Raw genomic sequence first — 18,077 nt, 5'->3', positions numbered from 1 at the left:
AGAAGAAGGGTGGACTCATCCCAAAAGCAGGGTCCTTTCCCATCCCTCCCACTTCATGCATGTCACTTGTTCTATCTAGTTTTCAGCCCACTCGTTCCTTCCCACCCCTCCCTAAGCCAAAGTTGAATTCTGAGGCCGTTTTCCAAATTGCTGAACCAGGTTGTGACTGGACCGGGCAAAAGTCCCCTGAGTTAGCCCAACTGATGGGGTAACTTTGCAACAGAGCAACTTTGGCCTGGTTTTGATTGTGTAAGAATTCATCCTCTCTTGGATCTCATGGGGTACTGTTTTATAGATACCAGCCCTACTCTGTGTTTATAGGAGAGCAGAGTTGAGGATAAGACACGTCCAACCTTGTACTTCTTTAAAGGGGACCCATTCGGAACATCTAAATTCATTAAATGATGGCTCCATGGCAAATCCTGGCACACCTTGTCACTGTTTCTAGGCCTTTTTGTAGCACCAGTCTCTAGTTGGGCCAAACAGTGTGGTTGGATGAGACTCTGAATATGGACTGATGGCCACTGATTAAAGTCAGGTCTTATGGTTCAGGGCTGCTTCCCGTGATATTAAAACGTCCAGTGAAATATCCCCTAATTCTCCTTTCAAGTTTTAATCCCAGGATGGGGATGGAAGTGGAGGGATGGTGAAGAGAGGGAGGAAGAGAGTGTCTGATGTCTCATCGATCAGCTTCTGAAAAGCTAGAAAGTATTTTAGTCTTTGCATGTTGTTTTGTTTGGTAAAGCTGCCAGAATGCAATATACCAGAAACGGAACAGCTTTAAAAAAAAAAAGAATTTATTAAGTTGCAAGTTTACAGTTCTGAGGCTATAAAAATGTCCAAAATGAAGGCATCCAGAAAAAAATATCTTGGTTCCATTTTTAAGGACTCTGGTAAGCAACCCCACCTTAAATAAGTGGAGACGCATCTCCATGGAAACAATCTAATCAAAAGTTACCATCCACAGTTGAGTGGGTCACATTTTCATGGAAACAAAAAAGATCCCACCTAGCAATATTGAATGAGAATTAAAGAACATAGATTTTCTGGGGTACACAAAGTTTCAAGTCAGCATACATGCCCTATGATCTTTGTTGCAGCTACTCATCTCTGCTGCTGCAGTGTGAAAACAGCCATAATTAGTCCATAAATAAACAAGTATGGCTGTGTTCCAGTCAAACCTTATTTGCAAAACAGGTGGTAGAGCGGATTTGGCCTCTGGCTATAATTTGTTGACCTCTGTACCTGACCGACAAAGAAATGGGGGATATCTGAATTTTCAGGTTGTGTTCCTTCTTCTCCCTTACCTTGGAAATGGCTTTCCCTGCCAAAGCAGTGAAACCCTCTGGTTTTTAATCCTCTGAATCTGGGAAATATCAACAAGTACATAGAATTTAGAGCCGTTTCACCAGTGTGTGAGCCCAGGCTGGAAAACCTAGCTCTCAACCAGAAAGGAAGGACGTTTGTTTTTTATTTCTTTTGTTTATTTTTTTTTTCAGATTTATTTGAAGTATAACTTATATACAGTGACATTTACCCTTTTTTAAGATGTACAATTTTATTAATTTTGACCAACTTATCCAGTTGTGTAACCATACCTCAATCAAGGTATAGAATATTTCCACGCTTCAAAAAGTTCCCCTATGTACCGTTATAAGTCATTTCCTTCTCCTCAGCCCCGTTTCCTGGCAAGGCCCATTTGATTTTGTCCTAAGTTAAAATTGCCCTGTCTGAGATTTGCTTTCAGAACCAGCTAGTCAGTTCTGTTTTTCTTTCTGCTCAATGTTGAGTTCTTTAATTCTTAAAACTACTTGATTGATTTTTTTTCATCACATAGTGTTCATCACCATGATCATTTTTAAAACGTTTGCATCACTCCAGCAAAAGAAATAAAAAGGAAAAATTCATACATCCCATACCCCTTATCCCTCCCTCCCATTGACCACAAGTATTTCATCAATTGATTGTTTTTTTCCCCTTAGTTTTTAAGTAGTCCACCTTCATCCTGCCACCACCAAATCATGTAGCTTAAGGGAGAGTAAAGTCAACTTGATCATTTAGACCTTTGGGACTTGCTGAAGTTGATACTTTGTATTTTAAAGGAAAGTCCCTGGTAGCTAAGTGCTCTTGATCTGAGGATGGACATTGGTTTGCGCAGGCAAATACAGGACATAACTTCTTAACTGAGATAGCAGGAACTTGTGGGCCACTACCCTTCAGCTGTCCTTATTTCATACTTGTGCTATATTCTCTGCATGAACGCTTCTGAACGCACTTTTATTGTACCTAGGAATCTCTAAACATTGGTGGGGAGTTGGGCAATTGCTTCAGCCCTCAAAATTACTTCCATTACTGTGCATGCCCCTTGGATCTGTTTCATTAATCGGTTTGAAGCCTGCCATTCCACAAGACTGCATCATTGTCACATTAATCCTTACCATTGTCTATCACTGCCATGTGTGTCAGCACCCCTGCCTCTGCTTGCCAGAGCCGGCCCATATTAGTGATTTACTGCTTTACCCTCCCAGCTGCACCCTGTTCGTCTAGATCATCATTTTGTTTCTCATGTTTCCTCATCTCTACTCAAGAGTCTAGGGAAAGAAGGAATATAGAGGCTGAGAAATTTTTATTCCCCTTTAAATTGTTTCTTTAAGCTGAGTCCCAGTTTGAGAATCATTCTGTTATAGGTTTAGATCCTGAGTCGGACCACTGGCAAGAACGTAGCCCCAAGGTGGGAATATGGCACAGATTTTTGGACTGAGTGATCAGGGTGTCGCCTTCCAAACTACATAAGGGCCAATGTTGATTGGTAGATCTGGAGTTTGGGGAATTGAACATGAGCATTCCTTAAACTCTGCTTTCTGTTCATCTAGTTGAAATTTACTTCGTCATTTTGGCCTTGCACTGTGAGAGGTGTGCCTGGGATTTCCTCATCTCCTTGCATTTTCACATACTGCTTTCTTACTTAGTTATCAGGTTTGTTTCATTGTTTTTACTTAAGTGGTCATCAGCTTTAATTATGAGCGAGGTGTCTCAGATTCTTTTGTAAAATGAGATTGGACATAAAGTAGAATTGATAGATAAATTTAATGCCCTCATAAATAGGATCGCATAGTGGGAGAGAGTATGTTGATTTCTCTGTTGTCATCAGTTAGAAACTGCAACAGTGAATTGAAACCTGTAATTTTGCATTTGTCTCCATTTTGTTTCAGAACAGCACATTAGTTCCAGAAGAAGAAAATTCTGAAGAATGAATGTTGCAAAAAGGAGTCAAGAACAATTCACAGTATGAAAAGAAAAGTGAAAAGTACTTTATTTAAAAAGAGTCAAGATTATGGTTATACTTTTGCTTGTTGTTTTTCTATTTCCCCAGCACAATCTGATTCCTTTGAGCCCAGATACTCTGTTTCTTTGGCATGGTATCCTAGCAAGATGCTGCAAACATTCTTAACTTACCCAGATGTTACATTTGGGAAATTAAAATCTGTAATTAATCTGTTTTGGAATAAAGAGTGATAATAGGAACAAAGGCCTGATTGAGAGAGTTTATTCTAGTTCTTTTGGGATGAAGTACTGTTGAAAAGGTGGCCAGGGTATTTCTACAGGCCTTTTTACATTGGTTCTTCTCCAGTGGCAAGTACCAGCTGTCTGCACAGGACCTCTGCTTCAGGTTTCTGTCTTGAACATTTGGGCTCGGCATGTGGGGAAGGGAACACGTTGTCATAAAGGAAGGCTGACTGCATGAGTTATCTTAGGCTCTAAGAGTCAGAAGGACACACATCTCAAGATTGCATCTTTTGAAGATGTGCCCCAGGTTCACCATTACATGGGGGTTATGTAATATGTAGAGAAGAAATGCTGAATAGTGTGGTTAAGTATATAGACTTCGTTGCCAGGTGAGCCTACCATTACCATTTGTTAGATGAGGAACCTTAGGCAAGTGGCTTAACTTCTGTTGGCCCTTCTTCCTTTAAGAAAAAAGGAAGACTAATGGTACCACCATATTAAAGGAATATAAAGCTTCCAGTGTGCTTGGCATCTTTCCAAATTGACCCATAGTTTTGTACTTTGGCACACTACCTCTAATTCTATTAATTGAAACATGATGCATTTAATTAACTTTTGAAATGCAAGTAGTTGTTAACAGTATTTATTGAATGGGGGGGGTAAGAGTTATTTTAATCAGATTGCTTTCTAATCTAGGTAGACTTCACCTTAGTAAGGAAATTGGGATTTTTGATTGGGGAAAGGGGATATGAAATCCTGGAACTTTGAGCTAGTTCTGAATGGGATTCTGTAGGTGAGAGGATGATTTGGACGATTACAAAGGTACCTAGAAGATGGGAAGGAAACTGCTTTCTCCAGAGTCAGCAAACTGGTATTCCATAAGTATGTTTCTTTTGATCCATAGTGTTTTTTAAGAAATTTAGTTATCCATTTTTAAATTGAGATATTTCATATAAAAATCAGGGTTTTGGGTTTTAGATTCTTTTTTAAAAGATCTGGCAACCTTGAGCCCCATTTCTGCATGGGAGCAATCATGCTTTGTGACAAGGGCTTGTACTCTCTGGTTTGCCTGTAGCCCCACCACTCACAGGAGGCAGTTAGATTTGTACTGTTAAATCCAGCTGACTTCGCTCATTTGATACCTGCTTGGCTTCTGTAGGTACTTTGAACACTTTGGGTCCCCAACTTTTAATTTTTAGTTTCTTATTTCACCCCAGAGGAAAGGGGTAATGTTGGTCTTCCATTGCTTTTAGGTGGCTCTTAGTGTTCCTGCTTATGTATTTTGGGGCCTCAGCAACCCAGAGTAATGGGTAAGAGACCCAACAGGATGTAGGAAACCCACTCAGCTTGAACTTTTATACCTACCACCAGAACCCATACAGGCCTAGGTGACAAGCCTGATGGACAATGGTGAAGAGAATAGACGGTAGGGCCTGAAAATGTACATTTAAAGGTTACTAGGTGCCCTGGTCACTGGGAACAAAGGGCAGTTAGTAGCTGAAAGAAAGGAGTTCAAGAAGACTCTTTCTTGAGAAATTGCTGGTAAAGCTAAGTGCACCAAAACTGTTTCAGGACTGGCCTGCAGCCCCAGCAGGGCGTTGTAAGGTAGCATAACAAACATTTGCTGTGTACCAGGCTCTCTGTGCTGTGCTCAGCTACAGCGGTAAGGAAGGTGATCCTTCCCTTTGGTCAGCTTGCAACCTAGAGGGAGAAAGTGTAACGGAGAAATCAGGATTTAAGGGATGATCTTGGTTACTGAATCATTGTATAGATGTTCCATTTTGCTTTCTGGTGTTTTGGAATAGACAGAGGGAAATTCCTAAAATCTCTAAATTGTAATCCAGCTGCCTTGATCTCTGATAATGATAGTATAGCCCTTAGCTTCTGCCCTTGCGATTGTAAAATCCTTGTGTCTAACCTCCATTTGTACCCATTTATCCAGTTTTTCAACTTTAGAGTCTTGTAATCACTAAAGACAGCCCTTAATGTTTGTTAATAGAAGTCTTGGATCCGCCCAGAACTAACCCACCCCAAGTCCAAAGTTATCTTGATGACCAAGACTGGATCCAACCAAAGTGGGCCTGCTGGTCATGTGCATTAGCTTAGACTTTAATCTACAAGTCACTTATACCTCATTCCACCGTTTTCTTTCTGCATTCTGTGACTAAGCACGTAATCAATCTGTGCATGCCTAATGATCAGTTCACCTCTAATTACATCATCTAGGGCCACTGTGCTCATTATCCTAAACCTGCCCATCTTTTCTCTAATAAAACTATCTGAATTACTGAAGTTCAGGGAGACAGATTTTGGGCTGCTAGGCCATCTGCTCTCCTACTACACACCTAGTAATAAACTCCCGGTGTCTCAGGAATTGGTGCGTTGGGCAAAAAATCCATGGCCTTTATCTGGTAACAAAAGGGCTGGAGAGAAAAATGATAAGGGCTTCTAAGGAGTCCATTTTAATCTAGAGCGGTTGGGAAGGCTGAACGAGACCTTGAGGACAGGAAGGAGCCAGCTGTGCAGAGCTGGGGAAGAACCCTCCAGGCAGAGGAATCTGAAGTGCAAAGGCCCTGGAACAGGCAAGAGCTTAGCATATTTGACATGAAAACTGGTCAGTGTAACTGGGGTGTTATTAGCTAGGAGGACAGGCTTTTAAGAGCTGTGGTAGAAGGGATAGATTTTATTTCAGAATCAATGGAAAGCCACTGGCAATTTTTAAGCAACTTGAGTTTTTGTGTTGAAATATGGCAGAGGTGGGAATTTATCCCACATGCCATCTGCCTGACCCTGCCCTCTGGGGGGAGCCTCTTGAAGGACTTTAAGCTCTCAGCTCTGCCGTAGGCCTGACCAAGGCCTCAGGAAAGGAATTTGATTGCTTATAGCCAACTAAGTCTGGGGAGGCTGAAGTTGACAGCAGACCTAACTCCTATTGCTTATGATATCCACTGAATTTGTCCTTCAGAATATTGACAGCACTAAAGCCTGGGCCTGGTTTCCTCTAAAGAATACAAAGAATGGTGGGTTTGAGTGTGGGCTTTAAAGTCAAACAGACCTGCTTTGAGTTCCCTAATTAGCTGTGTCCTGTTAGGCACCTTTCTTTATCACTCTGGGCCTTACTTTCCCATTAGTAAAAATGGGAATAATACCTCTGAGGGTTTGGCAAGGACTAAATGAGATCACGTCTAAAACACACCCCACAGTGCCTGGTACTTAACACTTAATCAGCGTTTGCTCTGATTAGTGTAATTGTTGTTATCACTGTATTTCCTGGGTGTTGGCAGCAGGAATCGTGTAAGCCTGGTAAGCAGTTTGTACCAAGTCCACATTTTCTTGTTAATTTAAGTCATTTGATTCCCCAGCTCACATTTCCTGAGGGGCCTGGCAGTTAAGAAACAAACCGGAATTCAGTCCCAGCTCTTAGAACCTGGGAGGTCTGTGTCCTAGGTTGGGTCTTCCAACCCCTGTGAAATGGCCAATATGCCCTACTCTGCTTTCCTCCGAAGGGTTGGATACAGAGCAAACGAAGTAATGGATGGCAACTAAAGGAATGGAAAGGAACTTCTTTGTGAACTTTAATACAAACATAAAGGTTTATCATTTAAAGCAACAAGTTTCTCGTAGACCAAAAAAATAGCACACAGTTTCAAGTAAGGTCCCCATGAGAGTGGGACTCCCAGTCCCCCTATGGGGAGGGAATGTCTTTAAAGACACCATTAGTGTCGTTGTTAATGGTGATAAAGCAGTGGAATTGTTACCATGATGTGCTTTTTCCCTTTGCAATTGCATTCACCTCAAAAACCACAGGTAGCAGCAGGTCCCATTGGTCATTATTTCATTTGAAAAAACTAATTGGAAGTTGGGGGAGCTCTCAGTGTTTTGCTTTTGTCGGGGCAGGCCATGGAGAGAGATGAGCAGGTGGATCTAGGAGGAAGGAGGGGGCGTCAGGACTGGCCCAGACTCGTCTCTCATTCAGCTCGGCTCCACTTTTGTTCTCATCCTCTGGCAGGTTCTCCAACCTGCTGGCTGTTGTGGTTGAAGTGGCGTGCCTGCCTTCAATGGCCTGCCTTCTCTGGAGGGAGCTGTTGTTTTCCATTGTTATTATTGTCTCCTCAGCAGAGAGCCACCACAGTGGCCCCCTGCAGAGCCTTTCCCTTGCTTTACATTTTTCCTTGGAAATGGGAGAATAAAGAGGAGCTCCCAGGGAGAGCAGGTGGCCTAAGCCCTTGAATGAAGCTAGTTGGTTTTGCAGTTTGGGTAACTTTTGAGGCTGGAAACCTGGCTCTAGGGCATGGGCTGAGCACTTCCTTGCTCAGGCAGCAGTGTCCTCAGCTGGAAAGTGAAGGAATGGGATTGCTTGTCGCTGAATTTCCATCAATTCTAAAATGCTGCGATCTTTTACACTTTTAATTAGAACAGACATACCACCCTAGTATCTCCTCATCTCCATATTTTTCATGGTTTTGTTTTTTAGGTTTAATTTATTTACAGTAAAATACATACATCTTACGTGTACAGCTCAGTGAGTTTTTATATGTAACTATAACCACTATCCAAATAAAAATATAGAACATTTTGATCGCCCCAGAAAGTTCACAGATTGTGATAAGAGGCATGCTTAGGATAGGCGATCTATTGGGGGGGGGGGTGAGGGGTGGAGGGGGGATGGTATTTGGCCCAGATAAAATGGTTCATGAATAGAAAAAGTTGGGTGATCGCTGATATAGGGACCTCTGGTTCTCCAGTTCTCTGCTTCCCTTTATAGCAAAACTTCTCAAAAGAATTATCTCAACTAGCACTGTCCAATTGAAATTTAATGCAAGTCACATAGATTTAAAATTTTCTAGTAACCATGCTAAAAGAGTAAAAAGAAACAGGTGAAATTAATTTTAATGACATTTTATTTAACCTGATATATTTAACATATTACCATTTTAATATGTAATCAATATATTGTTGACATATTTTGCACTCTTTTTTGGCACTACAACTTCAAAATCCAGTGTGTATTTTACACTTAAAGTATATCTCAGCTTGTAACAGTCACATTTTAAGGTTTAGTAGTCATGTGTGGCTAATGGTCACCATATTGAACAGCCCAGACCTATGCTCACTAGCTCTGATTTCTCTCTTCTATCTTCTCGAACCCATTCGAATCAGAATTTTGCCTCTACCACTGCATCCAGTTTGTCTTCCTAAGGTCATTGACATTGCTTTGTCCATGGTCAGTTCTCAGGGTGTCCTCACCCATCTTAACCCATCAGCAGCACTTCGCACAACAGATCATTCCCTTCTTGAAACACTTTCTTCATTTGACTTCTGGGATCCTCTCTTGGTTTTCCTCTTAAATGGATGGCTACTCCTTCCTAGTCTCCTGGTTTGATTCCTTATCCTTTCTTCAAACTTTAAATGTAGTATTGCCCTAGAGCCAATCCTTGGTCCTCTTGTCTATTCTTTATTCTTTTCCCCTTGGTGATTTCACCCAGCCTCCTGTAAAGACCATCTAAATTATGATGGCTACCAAATGTGCGTCTCCTGCCCAGACTTCTTGGCTGGAACTTGGCCTATCAAAATGTCTACTCAACATCTATACTAGCCTTTAATAGGCATCTTAGACTTAATACGTCAAAATCGAAACTCCTAATTCTCCCTCCACCCCACAAAGCTTGTAAATGGCAACTCCATCCTTCCAATTGCTCAATCCAAAAATGTTGGAGTTGTTCTTGACTCCTCTTAGTCCCCACACCCTTTCTCAAAATGGCTTTAAATGTAAGTCAGATCATGTTATTCTTCTGCTTAAACTCTGTGATGGCTCCCATTTCACTAGGAGTGAGATGGGAAGTCCTTGTGGCTTCTAAGAGTCTCGTGAGCTAGACTCCTGTTCCCTCCCTCCTTTCCTCCCACCCTCTCACCCTCTCTGTGCTCTGGCTAGCCACACTGACCTCTTTGATCTTCCTCCTTCTACTCTCTTGCCTCAGAGCTTTTGTGTTGGATTTTCCCTCTGCCTGAAATGTTCTTTACCCACCTAGTCCACAAGGCCAACTAAATCCCTCTCTTCCTCACTTTACTCAAATGTCACCTCTTCAGTGAGCTCTTCCCTAACTACTGAATAGCACATTATATATTATATGTAAAATAACCTCCTGCAGTCTCCATCCCCTTAATTTTTTTCCCTTTGCACTTAGATATATTCTATATTTACTTGTTTGTAGTATCCCCACCCCCACCCCCATTCCCATTTGAATGTAAGCTCTGTGAGGTTAGGGACTGTGTTCATGGCTTATCCCTGGAACCTGGAACAGTGCCTAGTGCATAATGGGTGCTCTACAAATATACCTTGAATGAATAAATGGTTGTTGCTCATAGATGAACAAGATGCCAGTGGATAAAGAAACTTTGCCCCATGATAGATAGATATGATTAGGAGCCTGCTTCTGGGCTGGACTGCCTGGGTTTGCACTCCAGCTCTCTCTCACCAGCTGCAGGACCATGGGCAAGTCAGTTAAAGTTTCTGTGCCTCAGTTTCTCTATTGGTGAAATGAGGCAAATGGAACGTAAGGAGCACATGAGATTCTACATGTGAAGCTGCCTGGCTTAGTAAATGAGTGCTTGGTTAATGATGGTTATTTTTTATTATACCTGGTGTAATACCACTTTAGGAGATGTAACTATGTAAAACACATGTAAAAAATTAGACTGAACATAAAAAGAAAATTGAAATGCGGACTAGAATGGGGGAACTTTATTGTATTTACTGAGGAAAAAGTAGGTCAAAATTAAATAGGATTAACTTTTTTTTGGCTGCAGGTAGCATAGTGCACAGGCAGAATCTTCATCCTTGGAAATTCCTGTTGCAGAAAGAAAGATAAAGGTTCAATCCAGGGGTCTGGAATAAGGGTGAGTTAGGGCAGGGGCAATTGGAACCAGGGTAATGGTTGCTTCAGTGTCAGGAGCTGCCTGTCTGGGTTCCAAAAGAAGGGGGTGGAGGAAGGATGCACATACATGCCAGCTAAGTCCATCTCTCTTAGCCCTACCTCTGCCAGTTCACTCCTACAGAGACCCTGGGCCAGTCACACTCCCTCTAGCAGAAGCTACTTCTAATCCCGGCATATACATTCACTATGTTCTCTCGCCATTTATCATGATTTAAATAATTGACTGTACAAATACTTGTTTAATTCCTGTTTCCCTCAGTACATTATGAATTTCATGAGTGCAGCTACCACTGCTGTCCTGGTCACAGCTGTAGCCCCCAGCCTAGAGCCTGGTGCAGAGAAGTCATTGGATGTTTATTGCACGGTAGGAGGCTGGATAAATCTGGACCTCCGTCCTCTTACAGAGCTGTTAGGTGAAGCACAAGGCATTGTGGGCCAAAAGTGCTCTTTATGCAAAATCACTCTATTCTGCACTAACAAGGTGTGAGAGCTCATTCTTATTTTCTGTACTCTCAGGCCCACCATGGACATCCTCGTTTTTGCAGCAGTTGAGCTGGAAGGGGAACAGTGTGACCCCTTCACCTGCACTTGAAGCTCTCCCATCTTCTGTGAAGCCTCTGGCTTTTAACCTGCAGCTACATTCTTAGGACTTGGCCCTTCTTGGGCCACTTCAGCTTACCAGGGCCTGGTGGGGAGCTGAAAGCACGCTGTGTCCAGCGTGTCACAGGGAAAGCATTCGTAGAATTCTAGCCTTAGGGATCTTAGAGGTGATGGAGCTAACCCTCTCCTTTCTCACAGGTGGCTGTGTACAGTGAGTTGGTTGCTGCCTCCCAGCCCTTGTGGCCCCTCCAGTAGTTTTCCATCAGCCTGCTGCCACTTGAATCTCTGCAGTATTGTAGTTGGTGAGATCCCTGTGCTCTTGGTGTCTAGTTAGGTTGGGAAGAAGGTGAGGGAGTTAAGAGTTGTTGGGAACTGAATGTGCTTAATAGGTTGGCCCAGATGTGCCTGACAGAGTCACAGTTCACAGTTCAAAATGCAGCAGAGTTTCTGCAAACAGTTGTGTATTTCTTGGCAAACTTTGTCCATGAAATAGAGCTCCATATGAAGAAGCTCCAGTGAGGCAGAGCAGGTCTTGGTCCTGCTGACAGGCCCATTCCTGACATCAGGCCAGCTTCTGACCCTTCCTTGCTCAGTTTCCCCTTTATAAAATGGGAAAACTAATTCTTGTTCATCCCTGATTCACAGTGGGAGTGAATTCAGTGAGCTAGAGAATGACTGTTGTTAGGGATTGAACTGTGTCCCCTACAAAAGGCATGTTCAGGACCCAACCCTGGTCCCATGGCTGTGACCTCGTTTGTAAATAGGACCTTTAAAGATCCTGTGAAGTCGTTATTAAAGTGTGCCCAAACTGAATGAGGATGGACCTTAATCCAATATGACTGAAGTCCTTATAAAGCAAAGGGCACTGGGCACAGGCAGGGAAGCCATAGGGAGCAACCAGGAAGAGAGTCCATGGAACCCGGAAGAGAAAGGAGAAGATGCCATTGCATGTGACAGAAAAGCCAAGGAACCCCAATGCCCATCAGCCAGACAATGCCAATCCTAGGAGGAAGAAAGGCAACTAGCCTCTGAAGCCATAAGCCAATAAATCCTTGTTGCTAAGTCAACCCACTGTATGGTATTTATTTTAACAGCTGAACAACTAATACAGCTGTCCTTACCATCTCCCTCTGATGGGCACTGAAAACACTCAACACCTGTCTGCCAGAGGGGGTTGTGAGGGACTGGTCTTCTTTGGTTTTATAGTTTTGTGAACTTGGCAAAGGGCCCAGGGCATGCTGCTCAGCTCACCTACACAGAATACCTGGGACACTTGTTAAAATTCAGGTTTTGGGATCCTATCCCGAATTAATATTAAATTAAATACAATTTTTGGGCACAGACACTGAGCCTGGCCTCTTGCCACAAAGTGGATATAGAGAAGTGAATAAGATCCAGTCTGCATCGCACTTTTTCCCCCTTACTCTAGTTCTTGATATCATAAGGAGGGGACCTCATTCCCAGTTTGCTGGGCAGGGTTTCCATGCCTTTGGAGTGCGCACGCGCACACACGCACACACACATGCAGGTACCCCTACCCGCGCTTCTGCAGCAGGGTCACCAGGTGGCTCTCCAGTGCCATCTGCTTTTGGTTTGCCCACAAGCTGTCCACCTGACGGCCAAGCCGTGCTCTTGCTCCATGCTCTTGGTTTCTCTCTCTATTGGTTTAGAAAAAGAGAAACAGCTGAGGTTGCTGTTTGAGTAGGATGTGGAGAGGCCCGGGAGTGGCCAGGGCAAAATGAGACCTCTTAAAATATACATGAACAGAGCAGGGTGTGTCCCCATGCATGTTCCAGTATCCAGTGTGGACTCTTCCACCTACTTGAATTAGATTCAGCAACAGTTAGGGAGGCGGTAAATGTCATGAAGAGTATAACTGTAAAATACAGAGCTTCAAAGAATCGCCTCACAGATTACTTCTTAGTTACAAAGTAAAAAAAAAAAAAAATTCACAGAGGAGAAATCTGGCAGACACCATCTTAACACCAGCTTAAGTGGTCAAAGTTAACATCACCAATAACAAGACAAATTGGCATCATGTGCCTCCTGATAAAATGCACTTAGGACACGGCATCACTTCTGTGAGTACAGAACCTGAACCTAATGATAAAGAAGCATCAGACAAAGCCAATATGAGAGGCAGTCTTTAAATAATTGGCCTTTACTAATCATAAAGGTCAATGTCATGAAATACTGAGGAACTCTTCCAGATTAGGAAAGACTAAAGAGAAGCCTGACAACCATGATCCTGGATTGGACCCTGGGTCAGAAAAATAGAGAAGTCTTATAAAGGACACTTGGGCACAAGTGGTAAAATTTGAATATGGACTATAATTGATAATTATACTGCGGTTGTATATGGGAATGTCCTTTTGTTAGATGCTATGAAACACACATGGCAGTGTCTTAAGAGTAAAGTGTCAGGATGACTATAACTTACTTGCAAATGGTTCAGCAAAATAGTATTAATGTTGTAGTAGTAATAAACATAAGAATGAGAAGTGAATATTTGTGTTTTTGTGTATCTGCATGTACAGAGATCTATATCTAGATATGCTTAAGTATAGATATAGAATAAGCAGATATGGTAAATTGTGTGGAATCGGTGAGTTATAGGGAAGAGTATGTGGAAGTTCACTGTACTATTCTTGCACCTTTTTGATAACTTTGAAATTCTTTCAAAATGAAAATTAAAAATAGTTCAGATGTGAGTCAGCTGTTTGGGTCCATTATCTTAACTCTGTCATTCCTTGGCTGTGTGTCCTTTGGCAAGCTACTTAACCTTTCTGTGTAATGGAACTAAGGAACTTGCTTTATAGGGTTGTTCAAAGATTGCCTATGAACAGAAAAATAATGGCTAGCACTTATCAAGGGCTCACTGTGAACCGAACACTGTGCAGAGTGAATGTAAATGTCCCAGTTCCAAGCTGATGTGTCTGACCAGATGGTAACTGCCATTGCTATTGTCACTATTGGCATTGAGCATAGGGAGAAGTGTATGACAGTGTTCAAGGAGCAATTAATAATTAGAAGTGACTCAGTGTTTGACTTTGGGGCCCTTCCACTATGGTAAAGCCAGAAATGATAGATGTGTTTCGAGGAAAGAGCCCAAACTTGGGCCCTCGCATCCTGCATCAGAGCCCCCAAACTCTGACTTACAGGGGGTGTAGGAAGAAATTGCTAGAACCTTTGCTTACCCCTGCTGCCTGCTCATGATGTCCTGGAGTAGTTTGCGGGCAGACAGCTGGCCCAGTACCTTCCGGTAGCCATTGGTGAAGATGGCATCTGCATACCGCCGCGTCCTGTGTCGAGGGGGTCAGAGGTCAGAGGGCAGGGTGGCCGGGGCCAGGCAAGAAAATACTGGGGGCCTGTACTCACTATGTCTCCTCAAGATCCTTCTCTTGCCCTTTGTCCAGCTCACCCCCAGATTGACTCAGACCCAGGCCTGGGTGGCCTCTCTGGAGCTCAGGGTCTGCCCCCTTCCCGGAGATGGGGAGATAGGCAGGGGACAGCTAACGACTTGCTTCTGCATCCCGCAGCCCTCTGTGGCAGGGATGGCTTGGGAATGGCCAGAACCCCAGGCGCTGTGGGCCAGGCCACGTACCTGAGGGGCAGGGAGGGCAGGGAGCAGTAGGAGCTGCTGCTGAGGGCGAGGATCATGAGGAGGAGTATCCAGGGCATCATCCTTCGCTCCGGGGCAGGCACCTGGAAAATGACAGTGGGGGGAGGGTCTGGGGCAGCCACGGCCACTGGTGTGCCCTTTTCTGGCTCTCGCAGTCATGGGCTCTGACCTCATTTTCTCCATCTGGAAAATGGGCATGATAAAGCTGCCCCGTTGACCTTTTGTCCCAGGCGCCAGAGGCCCCACCAGCCACGTAGAGGCCCCACCACTCACCTAGAGCCGAGTTGTGGTTTCTGGCAGGCAGGGCTAGCACTGGTGAAATCCACCTTTCTTTTCTGGACTTACTTGCCCTCTCAGAGCATCACCCCTTTCCTCCCAGGTCCTGAGGTCTCAACTAACCCAGGGATGCCTTGGTCCCAGAGGGAGCACCCTTCAGGTCTGCTCACTGAGGTCTGAGAGTCCCACATCTCCAGAGCTGGAGGGAGCAGCCACCCAGGCTTCAGGAATCTGTTCCCTCCACCACCGCCTCCAACAGGCAGCCCTCCAGCTCCCACTCTGGCATTCGCTGGTCAGTGATGACGGGGAGCTCACTAACTCCAAGCCAGTCTGTCCTATCTCCAGGCAGCTCTTATAGTTATGAGGTTTTTCTCATCTTGCCAGGCCCACATATCTCCTTATCCTGCAAATATTTGTTAAGTCTGTACTATTCTGATAAAGACTTGGGGCTAGAGAAAAGACTAGAATATTGTATCTGCCCCCAGGGCTGCCCTTTTCACATCCACCTGCTGTGCCTCCCAGAGCCTCACACCTTCATCCACAGGATGAGACCCTTAGATGAGTTTTGCATCTGACTTAAGCCTTTGCTCCTCGGACCAAGGATCTCCAGTAGTTTGCCATCCTCCTCCTTGTAGCACCATACTCCCTGGCTCCCCCAGCCTGGTCCAGGCTGCTTCTCTGGCAGTAAAATTTCCTAAGCAGAGAGGTCTTCAGGAGCAAGGAGGGCCCCTTAACACAATGCACTGTAGCCTGGGCTTTCTTGCCTCCTTTGCTGATGATCTTCTAAAGATTTGGGCACATCCAGCCCCCCAGACACTTCACTCTCCTGCTCAGAAGCCCTCTCCCTTCAGAGTTCTCCCTCTGCCTCCCACCCCTTCCCCCTAGAGTCCCCCTCAGTGGTTCCCAGCCCCTGTGCCCCCCTGGTCCACACAGCCCGTGCTCACACTCGCCCCCCAGAGCAGGTATCATGACCCCCATTGTACAGCCAAGAAAACAAGCCCGGGGAGGAGATGGGCCCTTTCCCATGGCCCTTCATCAAATTAGTTTAGGAGTGGGCACTTCAGGATGGGCCTCCCGATTGATTCCCAGGCCAGTAGACTTCCTCCTGCTCCCCTCAGCAGCCTCCCGGCTACAATGCCCTATTCACAGCCCTCCCTATTCATGGTGCGCCTCAGAAATCATCACCTGCACGTGGGAAACAGCTGAAAAAAAAGAAAAAGGAAATCATTCACTCCTTGTCACTGGGGCTCTAGGAGAAGGAGAAAGAGGGACAAACAGGAATACCTGTTTGGTGCCTCCCTGTGCACCCACAGTGGTTTCAGGGAGTTGAAGGTCCCTGTAAGAGTGCAGGACCGGGGGTCAAGTAACAGTAAATATGGCAACATCTTGCTCTCAAAATGAGACTGAGTAATTGTACATTCTGGCTAACCAAGAGACACGTGTGTGGTAAAGCAGGTGCCCTAGGTTTGGGTCAAGCCTCCACTGCAACCTCTGGCCTATGAGACTGTTATCCACGGGGCTGCAAAATCCCACTGGACAAAGATGGGAAGCAATCAGAATTATCCAGCTCATGGTAAAATAAGAAAAGAGCTTGGGCAACAGAGGATAAAATCGCTACTGACAGATACATTCCACATGATCATTCTAGGGAGCTAGAACTCCCTGAATTAAGTGTGACACCAACCCAACAGCAATACCAATGACTTCTAGATGACTCCAAAGGCATTTTAGAGTTTATTATCTATCATTATGAATACCAGCCAATTTTCTGCTGTGCTTACAAACTAATTCTGTGATTAGATGCATTCGAAGTCATTTGGATTCAGGATAAATGGGCACTTGCTCTTCATTAGTTGGCACCTTTTGCCAGCCTTCAAGCCAAGAATGCCATGAGAATTCTGCAGATGCAGCTTCAGCGAGAGACAGAAGTCAGATCTCAAGTGCAAAGACTAGTGAGGCCACTTTTGAAAATGTAGGAAAAAAGAAACTTTTACAAAACTTTCCTAAATATTCTGCTTTGTAATTTGGGAAGCCTAAAGCAATGGCATCCCAACCCAGTTTAAAAACTGTCTCACCAATAGTGCTCTAAGTCAAAGGAAATCTGTTACTACTGAGGTAGCATCTTAACTGTCATCCAAAAGAGTGAGGGACACCCTGTCTTCTGGAAAGGGTGAATACATCAGACTCATTAAAGCAAGGATTGAGATAACAGTGATGGGGTAATGGAGGGCACCAAGGATGGATAATTGTGTCTAAAACCTAGAGTAAAGAGCACAGCTGCAACTGAGCAAGAAAGCAAAATGTTATCAATTCCCAGGCAATTAGGTTGAACCGGTTCTGGGCAGTATTGATTTGCACAGCTACTTGGCTTCTCTCGGATCCATGGCAGAATCCCATCGTTGACAAGATAATTAGCCAGCTCATGCCTTGCCCCAGAAGTGTGCTTGCACGCCCTTGAAGGTACACTGACACCTCACTCGCCTTCAACAGATGCCTACCAAACACTTCCCCATGGGTTGAGGTGCTACGGCATCCAAAATAATCCTCAACTGGTGCCAGCCCTCAAGCATGTGCCAGAGCCTCTAAAGAGGGCTTATTTTACCCAGAAAGGGGCACAAATGTACTCACCAGTCAATGGGCAAAGAGGGTGGTGCCGGACCCCCTTGACTTGGCATCTCTGAGTTGGTGAGAAGGTCAACTTTTCTCGCCCCCATCCAGCCCAGCCCCAGGGCCACCCCTGCTCACCTCCGATGTGACAGGTCTCCCTCTGCTATGAGTCGCTGCTCCAGTTCCACGGACCTCAGCCTCGGTGTCTGCTCCGGCGGCTGCGTGGCACTCCCACCATTTATACCTTCATTTTCCTAAGCATTGTCAGCGTCAGAGAACCAATTACCCACAAGTCAACCAAAGGACCATTTTTAGCATCACAGTGACAAACCCTAATAGGGGAAAGAGGTTTTTCCCCTTGCAAATTAAGACTCCTACTGACCTTTCCCTTTATCTTTGAGGGAACAGAAAAAAGTCAAAGTTGCAATATTATTCCAGCAGGAATAGAGTGTGTAATACTGCTGCTCTAATAAATGGAGTACTCAAAACAATGAAACACCAAGGATGCATTTGTTCTTGAAAACAATAAT

General features: G+C 44.3%; 1 protein-coding gene across 1 annotated transcript; it reads right to left on the bottom strand.

The window, feature by feature from the left end:
- Positions 1-10,237: 10,237 nt before the first annotated feature.
- GHRH (growth hormone releasing hormone) lies at positions 10,238-17,796 on the bottom strand. Its single transcript, XM_077159733.1, has 5 exons — positions 17,686-17,796; positions 14,647-14,747; positions 14,240-14,344; positions 12,581-12,700; positions 10,238-10,355 (listed from the first exon to the last, which is right to left on the bottom strand). Exons 2-5 carry the CDS (start codon positions 14,724-14,726, stop codon positions 10,340-10,342), a joined length of 321 nt encoding a protein of 106 aa, XP_077015848.1. The 5' UTR covers positions 14,727-14,747; positions 17,686-17,796; the 3' UTR covers positions 10,238-10,339.
- Positions 17,797-18,077: the final 281 nt, after the last annotated feature.

Source organism: Tamandua tetradactyla, chromosome 1 (genome assembly GCF_023851605.1).
Source record: "Tamandua tetradactyla isolate mTamTet1 chromosome 1, mTamTet1.pri, whole genome shotgun sequence".
Taxonomy (NCBI): Eukaryota; Metazoa; Chordata; class Mammalia; order Pilosa; family Myrmecophagidae; genus Tamandua; species Tamandua tetradactyla.
The sequence above is the reverse complement of the archived record's forward strand: the minus strand, read 5'-3'. Positions and strand labels throughout refer to the sequence as shown.

Coding starts and splice junctions, on each gene's coding strand:
- GHRH (XM_077159733.1), bottom strand. CDS start 14,726: ATGATGCCCTGGATACTCCTCCTCATGATCCTCGCCCTCAGCAGCAGC. Junction 14,345..14,646: donor CTGCCCTCCCTGCCCCTCAG/GTACGTGGCCTG, acceptor CCCTCGACACAG/GACGCGGCGGTATGCAGATG. Junction 12,701..14,239: donor ATCATGAGCAGGCAGCAGGG/GTAAGCAAAGGT, acceptor CTAAACCAATAG/AGAGAGAAACCAAGAGCATG.